The sequence below is a fragment of the Syngnathoides biaculeatus genome, chromosome 7 (assembly GCF_019802595.1).
Source record: "Syngnathoides biaculeatus isolate LvHL_M chromosome 7, ASM1980259v1, whole genome shotgun sequence".
NCBI lineage: Eukaryota > Metazoa > Chordata > Actinopteri > Syngnathiformes > Syngnathidae > Syngnathoides > Syngnathoides biaculeatus.
In genome coordinates, this window is record NC_084646.1 from 23,579,872 (window position 1) to 23,597,962 (window position 18,091).

At 42.1% G+C, this 18,091-nt stretch overlaps 1 protein-coding gene across 1 annotated transcript in view; it reads right to left on the bottom strand.

Moving 5' to 3' along the window:
- The window catches only part of cers1 (ceramide synthase 1), a 45,337-nt gene that overhangs the window by 5,463 nt on the left and 21,783 nt on the right, over window positions 1-18,091 (bottom strand). Inside the window, exons 2-6 of the mRNA XM_061826288.1 lie at window positions 13,602-13,761; window positions 10,408-10,588; window positions 10,163-10,324; window positions 7,506-7,641; window positions 4,126-4,307 (exon numbers count right to left, since the gene is read on the bottom strand). Coding sequence (XP_061682272.1) covers window positions 4,126-4,307; window positions 7,506-7,641; window positions 10,163-10,324; window positions 10,408-10,588; window positions 13,602-13,761 — 821 coding nt within the window. The remainder of the gene's footprint in view (window positions 1-4,125; window positions 4,308-7,505; window positions 7,642-10,162; window positions 10,325-10,407; window positions 10,589-13,601; window positions 13,762-18,091) is intronic.

Genomic DNA, 18,091 nt, shown 5'->3' on the forward strand with positions numbered 1-18,091 from the left:
AGTCAAGTTACAACCTGCACATCTAAACGATTCGACATAATAAAGCAGTCACAAATAGCTATTTTAACATTTCTCTATTGAAACATTCATTGATGAATATTAAGTTAATTGATACATCAGCGGTCCCAGCAGAAGCGATTACAGACTACGGCATGTCTGTGGAAGTTATGAGTGAATGAGCACCATATCACATACATGTTGGTCTGGTCTACGGAGCTGCTCCCACCAGTCCCAAATTGAGAGTCACCCTACTTCATCTCTCCTGATTCCCAAAGGCGGTGCTTCAACCACTGGATGATCCCTCTTGCGCATGTGAAGATCGAGATTTGAACAACAACAAAATCACATGTGACCTCCCAGTTCCTCACCTTATAAGCTTGTGGCAAAGTAAGTCTCTTTATTGTTCGTTTTAGTTCAGCAGTGTTTTGGTGCACTTTCATGACGACACAGTGTTGCTTGCTTTGTCTTTCATCATACTTCAAAGCTACCACTGTCCAAGTGAGGCAAACCTTGTTGGTGCCTTCAGCCAAGCTAAATATCTTCTCAGTGCATCGTGTTCCTCTTGGATTTCTGTTTCTGACAGTTTGACCACAAGTGGTATTTTCAGTCCAATAATGTAAATTCCTCTAATATTACAATCAACAGTGCCATTTTCACATCAACGTGGTCTCCTGCTTCTGATCACAACTGGCCCTTTCAGGTCCACATGGTCGATGGCTGTGGAACTGCCTGGATCAAGAGTGGTGTTTCCTTGCTCGAACTAATTGAAGAGTGGCTCATTGATGCCAGAATGGAGTTTTTGTGTTTTAGGGCTTGTATGAGTCCGCTTCAGCTAGATGATGGTCATGATTTATGTCTCGTATGTGTGGAGATCGAACACCTTAAGGAAGAAGGACTTACTGAAGATGCTTACATGAATTCCAGCAGTATGCCATCCTTACTAATGTGCCGATCGGTTGGCCACTTTGAAAGAGCCTGGTTCTGATTAACAGTCACCCCAGCTGCTGGAGGGTAAGAGTTCCGCGTAGGCGTAGCATGGGGGAACACTCTGCCAGCCTGTCCTTCAAGGTGGATGGCATTAATGCAGCGCTTGTGCAAATGCATTCTCTCCTTGAGTCTCTGACGGTCAAGGCCTGGACCCAAGGTGCTGTCTGGTTGTACGTGGCTTCTTTTGGTGAGGGGAAGGAGACCTTTCCGTGATGGTTTCTGACTGACATTTTCATGACGCTTACCAGCACCATGAATTTTGGCCTGGATCATGTGTCATCAGCTGTGTTTTCCTTGATCATTTTTTTTAAAGTTATTCTATGCACTAGAGAGGTACTGCAGGCTCTTTTTTCAGGGCAAATGGTTCACGACCATCGATTTGGACGATGCCGATTTCCACATATCAATAGCCCACCCACAACTGGAAGTTCCTGTGTTTTTCTGTTCAAGGTCAACAATTCCAATTCAGACTCCTCCCGTTTGGACTATCTCTGTCACTCGGGTCCTGGCTGTGGCCCTGTCCCCCTTTCAGGCACGGGGCCCAAAGATTTTACCCTATTTTGATGAAGATCACTTCATCCTTGATACAGACGCTGTGGAATATAATCTATGGTGTGTCCCCAATTTAACATTCCACCCCGTCAGTCTGTGATAGTTTTTCCTCAAAAGAAAAACGTTTGCCCAATAATGTCCATTCTGGATGTAACATCACTCCTGTGGCGAGAACCTAAGCAAATTGATGGAAGTGTAAACCTTCAGGTCAACCTTTTTTTTTTTAACCTGTATGTCCTACTCTTAAATGCCATCAATTAGGTTAAATTATGATGAAAGTAAACCGCTGTAAGTATGCTAATTCAGGGCCGTGGGCGTCAGGAATATAGTGTAAATTTAGCCTATGAGCTGAGGCAAGTTCCGAGCTCCACCTCTGCCATGAAATAAAATGTCTGACACACACCTGTCAAATAATGTGATTTTCCAAATAAAAGGTAAGTCCGACATGGGATGTGTGACGAGACCCAAATAAAGGTCCTAATTACAGTACAGGATTTGAATGAAAACAGTTTAACACCATAGATAAAGTACAAAACAAATGAGAAACAGTCAATGCAGTTGTAACTGAGTGTGCCTTCTTGTGCTGCCTGTGCCGGCCAGATATTCGTATGCCGCATTACAAAGTAGTTCATTGCACGCCTCTGGCCTTGTTGTAAACCAAGCTGTTTGCAACCCATTTTTGGGTCCAGACCCACCAGTTGAGAATCACTGTCTGGCTGTGTTCTTTTTGGGTGCACAGTGGCCTGGGGCAACATGCACGAAGAGCATCTTTTTAAAGTTACTCAAACAAACATAACATAAACATAACAACTTGCAATCCTTTTTCTTTAGGGCACACAGGTCAAAGGTAGAAGATAATATGGAGTTAAGATATGACTATCCACAACTTCAGATAGCGGAACGTATGTACGCAGACATGTACGTAGATTTAAGTCGACTTGGCATTTTCTGTGCGTTATCATGTACACTTTGCGTGTCACAACAACACACATACATCTTTGAGGCCACAACTAATTAACACTTAAGAGAGTGGCATAGACCATCCTGACAACAGTGGAACCTTCCAAGTCGAAGAAAACTCATTCCGTGACACTGGTTGATTTAGTTGTTAGCTCCTCTGGCTCACAGTTCTGAGGACATGCCGCTGCAAGTCCAGTGACACAAACATAAAGTCGATCATCAAACTGTGACGTAGGGTCTCCTGCTGCCAAGTGCACATGGTGTTTGTTATGGATAATCTGCATTGAGCACAGAAGTCCAATCACTGAACGCCACTCGGGTTCTGGTCAGGTGGACCATTCCTCCCAATCACCCACTTCCAGGTCAAATTATCATTGCCCATGTGAGCATTTAAGTTTCCCAGCAGCAGAGCCCAAGCTGTGGGTGGAGGCGAGCCCAATTAAATGTAGTCAGAGCCCCTTGACTGCAGACACCAGCTGGGGCTCCTTCCCTACCAGAGAGGTGACATTCCATATCCAAAGAGTCAGTCTCTGTAGTCGTTGTTTAGATCACCAAGTCCCTGCCTTTGGGCACAGCACGTCTCACACTCCACCTGACCCCTATGGCCCCTCCCACAGGTAGTGAGCCCATGGGAAGCGGGACCTATGTTACCCTATCAGGCTGTGCCCAACTGGGCCCCATGAGTGTAGGCCCCTGACACCTGGCCCTCACCTTCGAGGCTGACATCCAGGCCTGGCTACAATGGGGGCCCATGGTGTCCTGCGTCCAGGCAAGGGAAACTTCTATCCATCTGTTTTATTCATGGTAGGGGTTTTTGAAGCTGTGCTTTGTCTGGTCCCTCACCTAGGATCTGTTTGTCATGAATGACTTATCTCTTAGGATTATTGGGACACACAACACCCTCCACCATGAGAAGGTAATGCCTCAAGGAGAGGTAAATGCATTTTATTGAACCAATTTTAGGAAGAAAGCTTAATTAATGCAACAATTAGGAATGAAATCTCTGAGGGCGTCATGCTCCTGGCTTCCTGCTCAGGCTGGGTGTGGCTAGCCAATTAGTCAGCGCACACCTGCACCTTGTCCCAGCTGATGCCTCCCAGTATATATAGGACCCGGGGGACGACTTGTCCTCCGCCAGATCGGCGTCCTTGATGCCTCGTTCCCGCACTCCTGTTTGCCTGCCTTCTGCTCTCCGTGTACCGACCCACGCCTGTCCATTGACCACCCTCGTAAGCCTGCCGTACTATTACTTCTGATTGTGTGGACTGTCTGCCTGATCCCAGACCTTGGACCGAATAAAGGTTTCTTCTGCACTGTCTGCTTGTCTCTTGAGTCGTGCATTTGGGTCCACCCTCGAGCCCCGTTCATGACAGAGGGAAGAAGAACAGAGATGGCCTGCATGTCATACTTTGCCCATCTCTTGCCCTGAACTGAAAAAAAAAAAAAACAAAACAAAAAAAAAACTGTGTGCGGTGGTTAGCACAGTTGCGGATTTCTGTGTACTAATGTCCTGTGTGGACTATTAATGTACTCTCTTCATTTAATGCACAGTTGGCTGATGTTAATTGGTAGGATGGGATTTAGTGGCTGGGACGTCAGAAAGATCGAGGGTCAGTATCTTCTCACCTATCGTCAGAGATGTGATGTCCAGCATCATCATTGGGTTGCTCACTGTCACGACTTGTGGCTGCCGCCTGAGGTTTTCGGAGCAGTCCCGCTGCTGCCTTGGAGCCGTCCTCCTCCTCATACTCCCTGACATCGTTCACCTCCTTCATCTTCAGCAATTTTACCACGAATATGACGATGAACTGTTGTGGGGAAATGCACAGATTTCATCCTTATTAATGTCAATTGGATTTACAGTGAACCCATGGAGGTTCCAAAGCCACCTCCAATACGTGGAAATCTGAAATAAAGAGCATATACATTTTTTGGGGTGAAATACAACTTTAACCTCTTCCTCAAGCTTTAAACACATTTACACGTATTAAAACATACTTTAACAATTCTCACGTTAAAAATTGCAACCCTGATGTCAATAGAAAACACTGTATATATTGTAGTGTCTGTGATTTGGATGTTTGCCTTTTAGAGGCTCGTCCTGGTGGGTTACTCTGCATGTGAGTGTCAGCAGTCACTTTCTGGATGTGGTCATTGTGTTTATCTATTTACCAAGCCACTTATCCTCACAAAGGTTGCGGGAGTGCTGGAGCCTACCCGAGCTAACTAGAGGTGAAAGGCGGACTACATCCCGAACTCGTCGCCAGTCAGTCACAAGTCATATATTGACATCATTGAGCGGGAATCGATCCCACGCAGACTGCACCAAAGTCAGGCTTATGTACCGTTACACCATCAGTGACCCCTTTGTGCTTATATGTTCCTGAAAAGTGCATCAACAATTGTTTCTTCTTTCTCACATGCAGCGCTTGATGATATTTTATTCAAGCATCATCATTACAATGTACAGGTGCGCAATAGATGCATTCCAGAGTCTGCGCCGATGCTGGTGTAGTGTATTATAAAATGAATAGATGGTAATATTAAAAGTGACCAGCAGAGGGACCGGTTTGGACATGCTGATAAGATTAGTACCCATGTACATGCACCCAATTTATAATGCTTCAAACAACACGTAGCAGCCCAGCGTGTGATATCTCCTTGTATGATAACTATTATGTATGAATGAATTAATCTATTTTGTATGGAGAACGAAGCTCGGTAGGCAGACGGCAGCTGTGTGAGTGCGCAAGGTGAGATCCGTAACTGGCGAAATGTGATGTAATACTGTACATCTTCTTGTTTTCCTTTTGGCTTGTCCCGTTAGGGTTCACCACAGAATGTCATCTAGATGAACGCATATTTGTTTGGCACACTTTTTATGCCAGATGCCCTTCCTGAATTGGTGACTAAGAATGATTCAGTTAAAATATCAATAACATAATTCTTTACAGTTTTTAGAACTTGATCACCTAACCCAAAGACGTATTTTTATGTCGTGACATTTTTGTGTGTCGTTAGTGTCAGAAGGGGGCTGACGTCACTCCTTTCCATCGCATTTGGCCTGAAAGCAATTTTAATCGCCATAAAAACAGGCACTAAATGGGAGCAAGGCATCATATTTACTTTGTTTTATGATATAAGAATAGATTCCTGGAGTGGAAGCTTTGTAGAACTTCCTAACAGGGGTGGTAGGATTGTCCAATATAGCCAATTGTTTATTACATTAAAACAATTTTTTCCATGGCATATACACCCATATTACTGTATAGTCCAAAATTGTTATTGTTTTGTAGGTTTTTTCCTGCCCTAAAAGGCCAAGTACAATACAAAGTTATTGTACATAAATAGCCCAAAATTATTTGAAAATATTCAAAAGTGGGTGTCACGGTAGATCAGCTGTAAAATGTTGGCCACAAAGTTTTGAAGAGTGGGGTTCAAATTCCGGCCCCGCCTGTGTGGTGCTTGCATGTTCTCCCCGTGCCTGCCTGGGTTTTCTCCGGGTACCCCCAGTTTCCTCCCACATCTGAAAAACATGCATCAATTGGACACTCCAAATTGCCCCTAGGTGTGATTGTGAGTGCGGCTGTTTGTCTCTATGTGCCCTGCGATTGGCTGGCAACCAGTTCACCCCGCCTCCCGGTGGATGATAGCTGAGATAGACTCCAGCACTCCCGTGATCCTAACTGCCTCAGATAGTGAATGGATATTTGAAAAATTCACATTTTATCCAAAATGACCATGTGAGTGTGTTTTGACAAGGTGACATTGTTGACGTACACTACTTATATACTTCCATGAAGCACAAGTATTTAGTGTGCTTCCTAGATAAAAATACAAAAAGACAACAGAAAAAAAAAACGTTATTGTATCAAATAGCGTGTTGCTGAGTCCAAATATTTCTTTCACATTCCTCGGAGCCATGCTGCTCTATATCGTTCCATGTATGATAGAACCTGGGACTTTCAACAGTTATATGAAATGCATTACTCAGACTGCCATTTACCATCTGTAGAACAAGAGTTAAGGTGTGCATGTGTCAAGCAGACCAGGAGAAGCTCATCAATGCTTTTAGCTCAAGTAGACTTGACTACTGTAATGTTTTTCTGACTGGGTTACCCCAATAGAGCAGTAAACAGCTGCCGGTCATTCAGAATGCTGCAGCTCGGGTTCTGACCAGAACAAATTCTCAAGTCTTTACATTAGCTCCCAGTCATCTTTAGAATAGATTTTAAAGTTCTGTTACTGGTCTATAAATCTCCAAATGGTTTAGGTCCTGAATACATGAAAGAAATTCTAATGGGATATAAAGCCAGTTGGGCTCCGAGATCGACAGACTCAGGTCAAAAAGTGGTGCACAGAGTCCAAAGCAAATAAGGTGAAGCAGCATTTAACTATTTTGTTGCGCACAATTGGAATAAGTTGCCAACAGGCGTGACATCAGTCCCAAATGTGAATGTTTTTAAGTCCAGGTTAAAAATGCTTTCTTGTTCTGTATATCGTTTTGATTTTACTATTTTTTCTTCTTTGTTTGGTTTTAATTGATAAGCTGTTTTCTTTCTTAGTTTTTAAATGCTTTTAATCATGTAAATCACATTGATTTACCTTGTGTATAAAATGTGCTCTATGTGTAAAGTTTGCTTTGCTTTGGTTTGCTTAGTTCAAACAATGTCTGGCTACAATGGAGAAATTAAATGCCAATATTTTGAGAGTATTATTAGTAGTATTATTCGTTCAAAGTATGAACTGAACTAGTTTGTGTTTGGAATTATGAACTGAACTTTGAACTAGTTTGCACAGAAAATGGACTTTCCCAACACTGATCCTACATGACATGGGAGGTTTAAGAAAAAATCTAAATCATTTTTTCCAATATTGTGCAGGCCTACTCAGTGGACTATAAAATCCCATGAAAAGTAATCGCTATAAACTGAAGATTCCAGTGATAATAGCAAGAATTCCCTCAATCGAAACAAGATACCACAGTATTGCTGTTGTCTTCTTACCAAGAACCAGTAGATGTTCATGAGCAACAAGCAGAGGAGCAAAATGTTGAAGAAGAAGTAGAAGGGAATGTTGGGGACTGACACACAGGTAGCATACAGCACTTTTAGGGGGAACCAGTAGAGACGGAACCAGAACCTGAGGAGCAGAGAAATGATGACACAAAAGAACACATACATCTCCAAAATCAGATCATTGTGTGATGGCAATATAGTACTACATGGCATGATGTTCATAAAATAATTACTAATCGAAAACAATGAGTCAAGTGTGGTATGAGTACCACCAGTAATGTGGGGGCTTTATCTGGTGGTGTGTTAATTAATCACTGAACCAATCCATCCATTTTTTTCTGCTTATATGAGGTCGGGTTTTGTGGGCAGCAGATGAAACAGGGAAGCCCAGACTTTCTTCTCCCCAGCCCCCTCATCCAGTTCTTTCGGGAAAAAAGCTTTGCCTTTTGACTCAGCTCTTTCTTCATTTTCCAATACACCTGTCAATCTTCCATTCCATTCTTCCCTAACTCATTAACAAGACCCTGAGATATGTACATGTACTCCTCCATTTTGGCAGGATCTCGTCCCCAACCTGGAGAGGGCAATCCAACCTTTTCCAACTGAGGACCATGGTCTCAAAGTTGGAGGTGCTGATTCTCATCCTAGCCACTTCACTTTCCCAACCACTCCAGCGACAGTTGAAGGTCCTAATTTCATGACGCTATCAGAACCACATCATCTAAAAAAAACGTAAATGCAATGCTGAGGCCGCAGAACCGGACCCCTCCTCTCCAGAACCCTCTAATAGACCTTATCGGGGAGGCTGTGGAGTGTGATCCCCTCTAACTGTAACACGCCCCAACCAAGTTTGCCCATCCATAGACACTGTCCCTGATGTTCATCCCATGTTGCAGAGCCTTGTTAGTCAGGACAGCCCCACAACATCCAAAGTCTTCAGGAACACCTGATGAATCACATCCACCTCCGGGGTCCTGGCACTGAGGAACTTTTTAAACACCTCAGTGACAACAACCTCAGAGATAGGAGAACCCACCTCCGAGGCCCCAGACTCTGCTTGCTCCAGGAAAGGTGTCAATATAATTGAGGAGGTCTTCAAAGTTTCAGCCCACTGATTCACAATATCCCAAGTTGAGGTCAGCAGTGTCCCATCCCCACTATACAGAGCGTTAATGGCGCACTGCTTTGCCCTCCCAAGATGCTGGATGGTGGACCAGAATTTCCTTGAACCCATCTGGAAGTTCTTCACTGTGACCTCACCAAACTCCTCCCATGCCTGAGTTTTTGCCTCACTGACCACAAAAGCCGTATTTTCCTTGGCTTCCTGGTACCAATCAGTGGCCTCAGGAGTCCTGCAGGCTAAAAAAGGGCAATAGGACTCCTTCAGCTTGATGGCATCCCTTAATAGTGGTGACCGCCAACATGATCGGGGATTGTTGCAACAACAGGCACAGACCACCTTATGGTAACTGCTTCAGTCAGCCGACAATGGAGGTACAGAAACAGGTCCACTTAGACTCAATGTCCCTCACTGTCCCCAGTACGTGGTTCTGCTGGAGTTGGGAGTAGGTTAATTGAATTCTAATTTGGCCGAAGGTGTGAATGTTGGTTCGAATGGTTGTTTGTTTAAATGTGCCCTGCAATTGGCTGGTGAGCAGTTCAGGGTGTACCCCGCCTTTCACCCAAAGTTAGCAGGGATAACGTCCAGCATGCCCATGACCTTAGTGAGGATGAGCGGTATGGAAGCTGGATGAATTAAAGAAGTACACGTGAAGTGTTTGTGTACATGCATATTCGGTGAAGATTAACTTAAATCTTCCCAGGAACATTCTAGTCTAAACTCCCCAACATACAAAGCTTTACTGTGGACAGGTTCCACAAGGTAAAAAAAAAAACTTAATTATATGTAATTTTGCAAAAAGCAGACCAGTCATGACTCGACCGGAAAACATGATGTAAACTCATCAGCAATCTTCCTTAGCACCATCACTTGTCAGTAGTTTTGATTTTCTGTACGTTAGCATAACAACTGCTAGCATGTATTTTTTTCAATTTGCCTTTGTATATAAATAAAGGGCAAGATGTAAAATCCTTATTAATCTATATTTGTGCTTTTGTTCCTCGCAATGTTGCAGTATAGGGTTAGCATAGACATTGTGAGCATATTAACATTCATCAAAGCTCATTTGAAATACTTGATCATATACTGTAGCATGGTGTAAAATAATTAGCAATTTGGTTGAGGACATTTGCTTCTGAAATCATTTTTGTGCTATAAGTAGTTCCAGAAAAATGGCCACCATGTTATTGAGATTTTGCTGTGCTGGATTTTTAGCACATAGGTTTACCAGCGGTCCGCCAAAATATGTTTTCTCATTTTTCCACGCACGATAATCCTTGTTCTTTTCAGATTACCCTGATGGGAAATTTGTCTACCATCTGATTTTTGAAATTTTCAATTCATGTGGCATTTTCTGTTCTTTTGACAAAGATGAAAATGTCTCAATTTTAGCATTGAAATTCACAATTTTAATGGGATTCAGACTCGATAGAGATCTACATGGAGGTGATTCACTATTATGATCAATCTTGTTTTCTGTGTAGTTTGAAGTAAATCTATATATCCCCTGTTTTCATATACATACCAGGTGATGCTGAAGCTCACCGAGCCCATGTTGGCGAGCACATCATTGAGCAGGAAGTAGCCTCCTCCTCTTGACTTCAGGTAGACATTGAGCTTGGTGAACTCCAGCTGGATGTCATTGACGTCATGGAGGAATAACACCAGGATACCCACGTTGTGGTACCTACAAGATGTTACTATGGCTTGTAGACCACAGGTGTGGCTGCATGTAAAAATTTTGATGGCAATAACGAAAAAAAATCCTACCTGAAGGCATAAGAAAAACAGATGAGTGCCAGGGTGATGATGTGATGCACCACCATGACAGCAGAGTCCTTCCTCCAGGAGTCCATGTAAACAGTGGCATATATGGAGTGACCGTAGAAGCTGCCTTGGATCAGGTAGGCGATTGCGATGTCTATAGGCACTGACATTCCACTCTTCCAGTCTATGGGACACAATAAAATGATAACGTCAGTGTCGGATACACGGTAGATACAAATAACATTAACTTGGAAGAACAACTGAATTTCGGACTCGATTCACTCACAATGCCAGCACCAGATGTGAACTGGCAGTCTTTGTAGTGTAGTGTTTTCTCACAAATGGGCTCTTTTTCCACAAAATAAAGTGGTTGAATGAACAAACAGTAACTATGTGTGGTTTGTGGGAGTAAATTTCATGCAGCAATACAAAACTGGTGCAGCGTGGTGGCCTAATGGTTCACACGTCTCTGTCGCGGTCGATACATCTGGGGTTTGAATTGCAGCTCCAGCGCCGAGTTTGCATTTTCGGCTATTACTTATGTGAGTTTTCACCGAGTATTCCACCTTCCCCCCACATTCCCCCAAAAAATACATCTTGTACCGAAGACTCCAAATTGTCCATAGATGTGAGTGTGAGAGGTTATTTGTCTGTATGTGCCCCGCAATTGGCTGGTAAGCAGATCAGGGTGTATTCTCATCTAAAGTCAACTGAGATATTCTCCGGCTCTCCTGTGACCAGAATGGATGAGGGCTATAGATAATAGATATGGATGGACAGATGGATGGATGGGTGGATAACGACCGTGTATTTAATATTGTGTATTGTGTACAGACAGATATTACAGTTGTGCAATCTTTGGGTCGCAAGGGAGTGATTTCAATCACATCCATGTGACAAAAATTAATCCTGGCAAGTAGCTCTGCCTCCTGTGAACACTGCCTCAACAGTTGTCACACCAGCTCAACATCTGCCAATTACAGTCGATGCGAGGCAAGGTAATATTATGGCCACACTTCAACCACAATATTATCATATCCGCTACAAACCAACACATCATCAGAGGCTTCAAAGGAAATGGCGTACATGTATTCAGGGATACAAAAGTAGATATGCCATTTTTATTGAGAAAATATGCTTTTGTCACATCCATCCATCCATTTTCTTTGCCGCTAATCCTCACATGGGTCGTATGAGTGCTGGAGCCTGTTCCAGCTGTCAACGAGCAGGAGGCAGGGTACACCCTGAACTGCTTGCCAGCCAATTTCAGGACAAATCAAGACAAACAGCCGGACTCATAATCACACCGAGGTGCAATTTAGAGTGTCCAATTAATGTTACATGTTTTTGGGATATGGGAGGAAACCGGAGCACCCAGAAAAAAACTCATGCAGACACAGGGAGAATATGCAAACTACACACAGGCCGGGATTGAACCCGGGTCCTCAGAACTGGGAGGCCAATGCTTTACAAGCTGCGCCGCCGTGCCACCCCTTTTGTAACATTTAAAGTAAAATTCAAATTACTGTTTACAAAGTACAATCTCGTACGGTAACCTTGCTGGGCTTTAATATTTACATAGTACTGTAGTCTACTTCGTACACTCCAGCACACTTTAACACAAAGGCCATAATCAATTTCTTTGCATGCTTCTTCTTTCATGTTTTTTCTTGAATAAACTTTATCTTTGAAACACAAAAAAGAAATCCTATGGGGTGAGGTGAGGTAAATATAGCAGGCCCTTGTCAACCCATCTATCTGACAGGTCATCAGATCTGCCTCACATTTCTTAGGTCTGGGATTCAAATCCCAGCGCAGTCTGTGTTGAGCTTGCAGGTTGATTGAAGACCCTAAATTTTTTGTAAGCAAAACTAATTTATTTGTATAGAGCATTTCATACACAAGGTAACAAAATGTGCTTTACATGATTAAAGGCATTTGAAAACAATTACAATTAAAACCGCATACTATGCAAGTAATATGATCAAAAAGTGGACATATTCTAAAAAGCATGAGAAAAAAGAAAAGTTTTCAACCTGGATTTAAAAACAAATTCACACTTGGGACTGACCACACCTCTGTTGGCAACGTATTCCATTTGTGTGCAGCATACTGTAGTAGCTAAATGCTGCTTCACCTTGTTTGCTTTGAACTATGCGCTCCACTATTTGACCTGAGTCAGTCGATCTCAGAGCTCTACTGGGTTTGTATTCCGTAAGCATTTCTTTCATGTATTCAGGACCTAAATCCTTTAGTGATTTATAAACCAGGAGCAGAACTTTAAAATCTGATCTAAAGCTGACTGGAAGCCAGCGAAAGGATTTTAGGATTGGAGTTATCTGCTCTGACCTCTTTGTTTTGGTCAGAACATGAACTACAGCATTCTGAATGAGCTGCAGCTGTTTAATGCTCAATTTTGGGGGGAGTCCAGTCAGAAGACCATTACAGTAGTCAAGTCTACTTGAGATAAAACCATGGATGAGCTTTTGCTAGTCTGCTAAGTGTGAATAGGAGTGTTAATTGGTCTTAGTTCATATGTGCCTGGCAAATTGATGGCGATCAGTTCAATTATTACCCCACCTCTTGACCCAAGATCGCTGGAATAGGCTACAGCACACCTGCAACCCGAGTGAGGATAAGCGGAAGAGAAAATGAATGAATGGGTGGTCACTATTCATGTCAGTACCCTACCACCCAGCTTCAAGGGCTTCCATGCTGGTCGAAATATGACAAGATCATGCAACATCTTCTTGGACCCTCCACATCCTGTACAAATAATGCAAACTAAAACTAGCTGACATTTAAACAGATTCTTCTCTCTTGCCATTAAATTGATAACATTAAATTACCATTTTCACTACTGTAACTGTATCAGCTTTACCACATTACTGAGAGGTAACCGTTTATTGCTAAGTGATTATCCATTTTTAATGTTTTTATGTCTAAAAAAATGTTTGGGTTTTTTTGGTCAAAATGGCTGTCTATTGTTTTACTAGTGCGGCTCCATCTATCAGAGAGAAATTACTTATTGTTGACGTACAATATTTGGAAAATAAAAGGGGTCTTGATTCAGATCTATTTGCCAAACTGCTGATTATTGTGAATGATTTGGATTGAATTTAGTGTCATCATCCAGAGTTTGTATCTAACCGAATGATGTGACTTTACATGAATGCGCCCAGTCTCTTGCGACTTACTGTAGAAGACGGAGCGTGGGTTGTGGAAAAAGGGGTAGGAGGTAAAGAAGAGCAGGTAGGTGCTGTAGCACCACGACATGGTGTAGAAGACCAGCTTCCACGCACTCTCTGGCATCTTGGCGGCATCTTTGGGCAGCAACTTGCACCACCGTGCCAGAGGCTGCAGAGACACAACAAAAGAGAAACTACAGGTAAACTGCAGTGGAGCAATCCTCTCTCTACTTCATGTGATACTACATAATGGGTGTCGGCATGTGGTGGAACCTCCAAAGGTAAACCTGCTCTTTTAGACTGGTTGAATTCCCAATTGTTCTCATTCAAACCCCCAAAAAACAATTTGTTAATAATCACATTTCTTTGTTTAAACTTCCTAGTTGAGGACACACTGTCAAAGAGCCAACGACTGCATTCTTACGCTGATTGTGCTGGAATGTTGTTTATATGACAAAAGATAAAGTGCCCGCTGCTTTTAAGTACAATAATTCCAATGTACAGTATTTGTAAAGCATAGGGATCTCGTCCTGCTGTGAACAGTGAAAAACCACCAGTAAATCATGTGCCCCGTAAAAAGTTAATAATTGCCTATATTCCTCATTCAAACCACACATTTACTACAAACTATGATCACAAAGCACTTTAATATCATTTTAACTCATTTTACAACATTATAAAGAAAGGGACTACAGATGATTTAATTTAAAATAAAATTGCACCCGTAGTGCAGGTGCACATGCAGCAACCAACAATCTTCTTAACATTTTCATCTCAGTTGTGAGGTGTCATTTCAATGTAGTTCCTTGGTACAAAGATAACACAAGATGGTGTAAAATTCTGCTTTGTCTCTTTTGAGCATGTCACAAAGAGTAACAACCTATTATAGAAATCAGGAAATCGTGGAATTTGCGAGTAAGTTTGGTAAGTGTGTCACCACAAAGACCAAGTTAAAACATTACATCAGTGTACTTTGCATCAAAAACGAGGCAGCAGTCCTAAAGTTAAGTACATTTAATAGGGTAATAGACTTAATGTTGTTGGATTTGAACATTAACACTGTGCTTGAATATTAGGAAAAGAAATGCATGGTAATGAAAAGTGACAGCAAATACAAATACTTAAAAATGTGTTGTGAAGTAAAAAAAATGTGCAAAATAAACTACTGAGTTATTGTACAATATACACATGTAGCTTGTTGCACACAGATATTTCTTCATAGAAGGAGAAACGGAGGAAGTGAAGGAGAGGCCTGCTGACAACCAGATAGAGTCTGATAATGAGGCAGAAACGTCCTTACTGGCAGGGACAGTGACCAGCTTCCACCTCGCCAACATTGCAGCTGCCTCTGCACATAAAAGGAGCTTTCTCAAGAATACCATGATGCTGGAAATTCCAATTGCAAGATCCCATAAATTGAAATCGCACAGGATGTGCAGATTTGTTCGTATCATGTCTCAAGTCAAACCAAGCTTTGTGACAGCCTTCTAAATAACATGTGCACACAAACATGCCACTTCAAAGTGAACAAGCGGAGGCCGCAGGACAGAGAAAGATGGCCGCCTCATACCTCAGCTATCCAGTCTATCTGAGTCAGTTGTTTGCAAACAGTCAACAGGATATAATCTGCTTACAAGTCTCTGATTACACCACAACTTCAAACTGGAAGTGGTGGTCCGGCTAAATGTAAACGAGGAGTCGCCTGAAGGTCACAATCAAATGATTCCCCCTCAATAATCATGACATTGAATTATATTATACTGTATAGAGTATTTACTACTGCTCTAATAAGATATATAGCTGTGATGATGATTGGCTGAGTGTGGTGTCAATTTCAAGATTTATTTTCCAAAGCAATAAATCCATTTTGCTTCAAGCTTGTTCTGCCCCAATCTTTAAATACACACATCACCTCCCATAAAAACTTTTACTTTGACATCTGATATCTGTTGTGGTTTAAGTTTTTGTCACATTAAAACTGGTGGTGGTGTTCGGAATATTAATAATGATAAGAATAAGAATTATTATTCTGACCCTGTTATATGAAATACTCACAATATGCTCTTATCTTAACAATACAGAGAAATATGTACTGTAGTACTGTAATAGTATACAGTACCAGTCCGAAGTTTGGATGCACTTGCTCATGTTGTAACTGAGGTTGCATGTCCAAATATTTTACTGGTACACATACTACATATATTTTAAATATTACCACTATTTTTCATCTAAAAAGTGAAATGTGAAAGTAGTTCACAACATGTTGAGTGATAAGAGTCCATAATTTCGGTTTTATGATTTTGGGTTACAGACTCGAAAAACTCAATTTCCCCAATCTCACACATTTAGAATAATACACTGGAAAATGATTTTTCATTTAGAATTTAGATTCTTAGCAACCTTAGTGGGGATAAGTGGTATGGAAAATGAATTTAGGTATGAATTGGCCTTCAGGATAATATTGCCTTTCTTTTACAAATCCGTATAATTTCACGTAAGATTCCCTTTTTGAATGGAACTACTGAAATGTAAGAACTTGAATCAGTATTTGTTCCGAGAGCGTATGACTCATTGACAAGCCTGCTCAGAATGAAGCGGGCAGCAGACTGTCAGCACATTGTGTTGCATATTCTGCCACATCTGTCAGCCCCCTCCCTTATTCTCAGCTCAACTCGGCATTTCCTTCTCTCTTTCAGTCTGCCCCCTGCCTGCGACATTTATTGATAGAAGCCAGCTGTCAGCATGTCCCCCTGAGTCTTGTTCCACATCGCCCACCTTGCACAAAACACAGGCCCAGGGTGGCACTCCAACGCCTGAAACACTTTGGTCACTGAAACATACAAGCAGAAACAAACACTATACCTGCCTGCGCAGCTCATATTAAAGCAAACCAAATCGCACTAAAGGTGAAAAGTTTTACCACTCCCAAGGACTTTAAACTAGGCTTCACACAATCTGGATTTTTGGGGCTGATCATCATCAGCGAGTTTAAAAAACTTAACTGATCACCCATCCGATCACAAGATGGAGCAATCAGTCTATGTAAATAGTAAGTATTCTTTCGGCTTGTCCCTTTCGGGGTCGCCACAGCGTGTCATCTCAGATGAACGCACATATGTTTGGCACAATTTTTACGCCGGATGCCCTTCCTGACGCAACCCTTCTCAGGAGGTGGAGGCCCCCAGTGGGATACGAACCCACAACCCCTGGTTTACCAAACCAGTGCTCTAACCACTGAGCTACGGGGCCTCTGTATCAGTCTATGTAAATGACCTATTCATTTACTGTACATGCATGTGTGCTTAATTGCGCTAAAAAAAATACCTATTTACAATAAATAAACTATCTTTCTTCATCTATTTATGTCAGTGAGGCACAGCGACAGACAGAACAAATCAATGTTCGTCTAGCAGATGGCACTAAGTACGGTACATACACCAATTAATGTATTTACTTTTTGTGACATTTTTGTTTGTTCGTGTGCCGTGAAATTTCCCAACTGTACGGTATGTGTGCAGCTCTAAAAAGTTTGCAATTTGCTGCTCTGATCAATATCATGTGTTCAACAGAGCAGCAGCATGTTTAAACACAATCACGAACGTTAGCATTAGCTTGCTAGGCTGCGTAACATTCTGTTGCCTGCTTGCAAGCCGTATCGTATTAAAAGTATGTGAACACACCTCAAACAAGCCTTAAAAGGACATGCCCTCCTGTCCTGACCAGCAGTGACTACCAACACACGTCAATTATTTTAAGTTAAGTTTTTAATATGTTTATTGGCTGTCACGTCAAAAGACACCTGAGAATGCTAATAACAACAACAAAAAAACCTTGCTTTAGTATTCTAATATACTGCGCAGGATGGCGACGCGGAGTAAGTGGCTTTTGTGGAGTCGATCAATGACGATCGGATCGGCGAATCATGACATGCTCATGAAAGGTGCTAAAATAAAGACTCTGTGACATGCTCCTTTCTGGATACAATCTGCACATTTTGTGTACACTTACAATATACCATGTCAAACCATATCACAGAAAACTGATCCTTGCATTTACTGGACACACAACTATCAATTGCAATAATTTACGTGCTGTAGAAATTGGATAGTGCAGTCAAAAGCAGCCCAAATGGTCACATACAGTAGTTTTAGCTCTTTCTATGGGTCTCACTCAGGTATCAAGAGGCCTGCGATATGGTCAACCACATTTCTGGACGTGTCTACAAAGAAAGTCATGCATGGCTAAAAGTTGCTTCTCCTTAAAACATGAGCATGTGCGTCTTAGCTTTAGTTTGAAGCAATCCCACACCGTCACTGAGCATGAGTTTGGCCAAAGTCCTATCTTGTAGTGCCGTTTACAACAGTGGATGAAGGACACTGAGATAATCCTCTAGACCTGTGTCAGATAAGTGGCCTTGACCTCGCTTTTGAGCGTTCAACTCTTTCCCCAATCAATCTCAGAAAGCCGATTCATTGAATTTCATTCTAATGTTTTCCTCA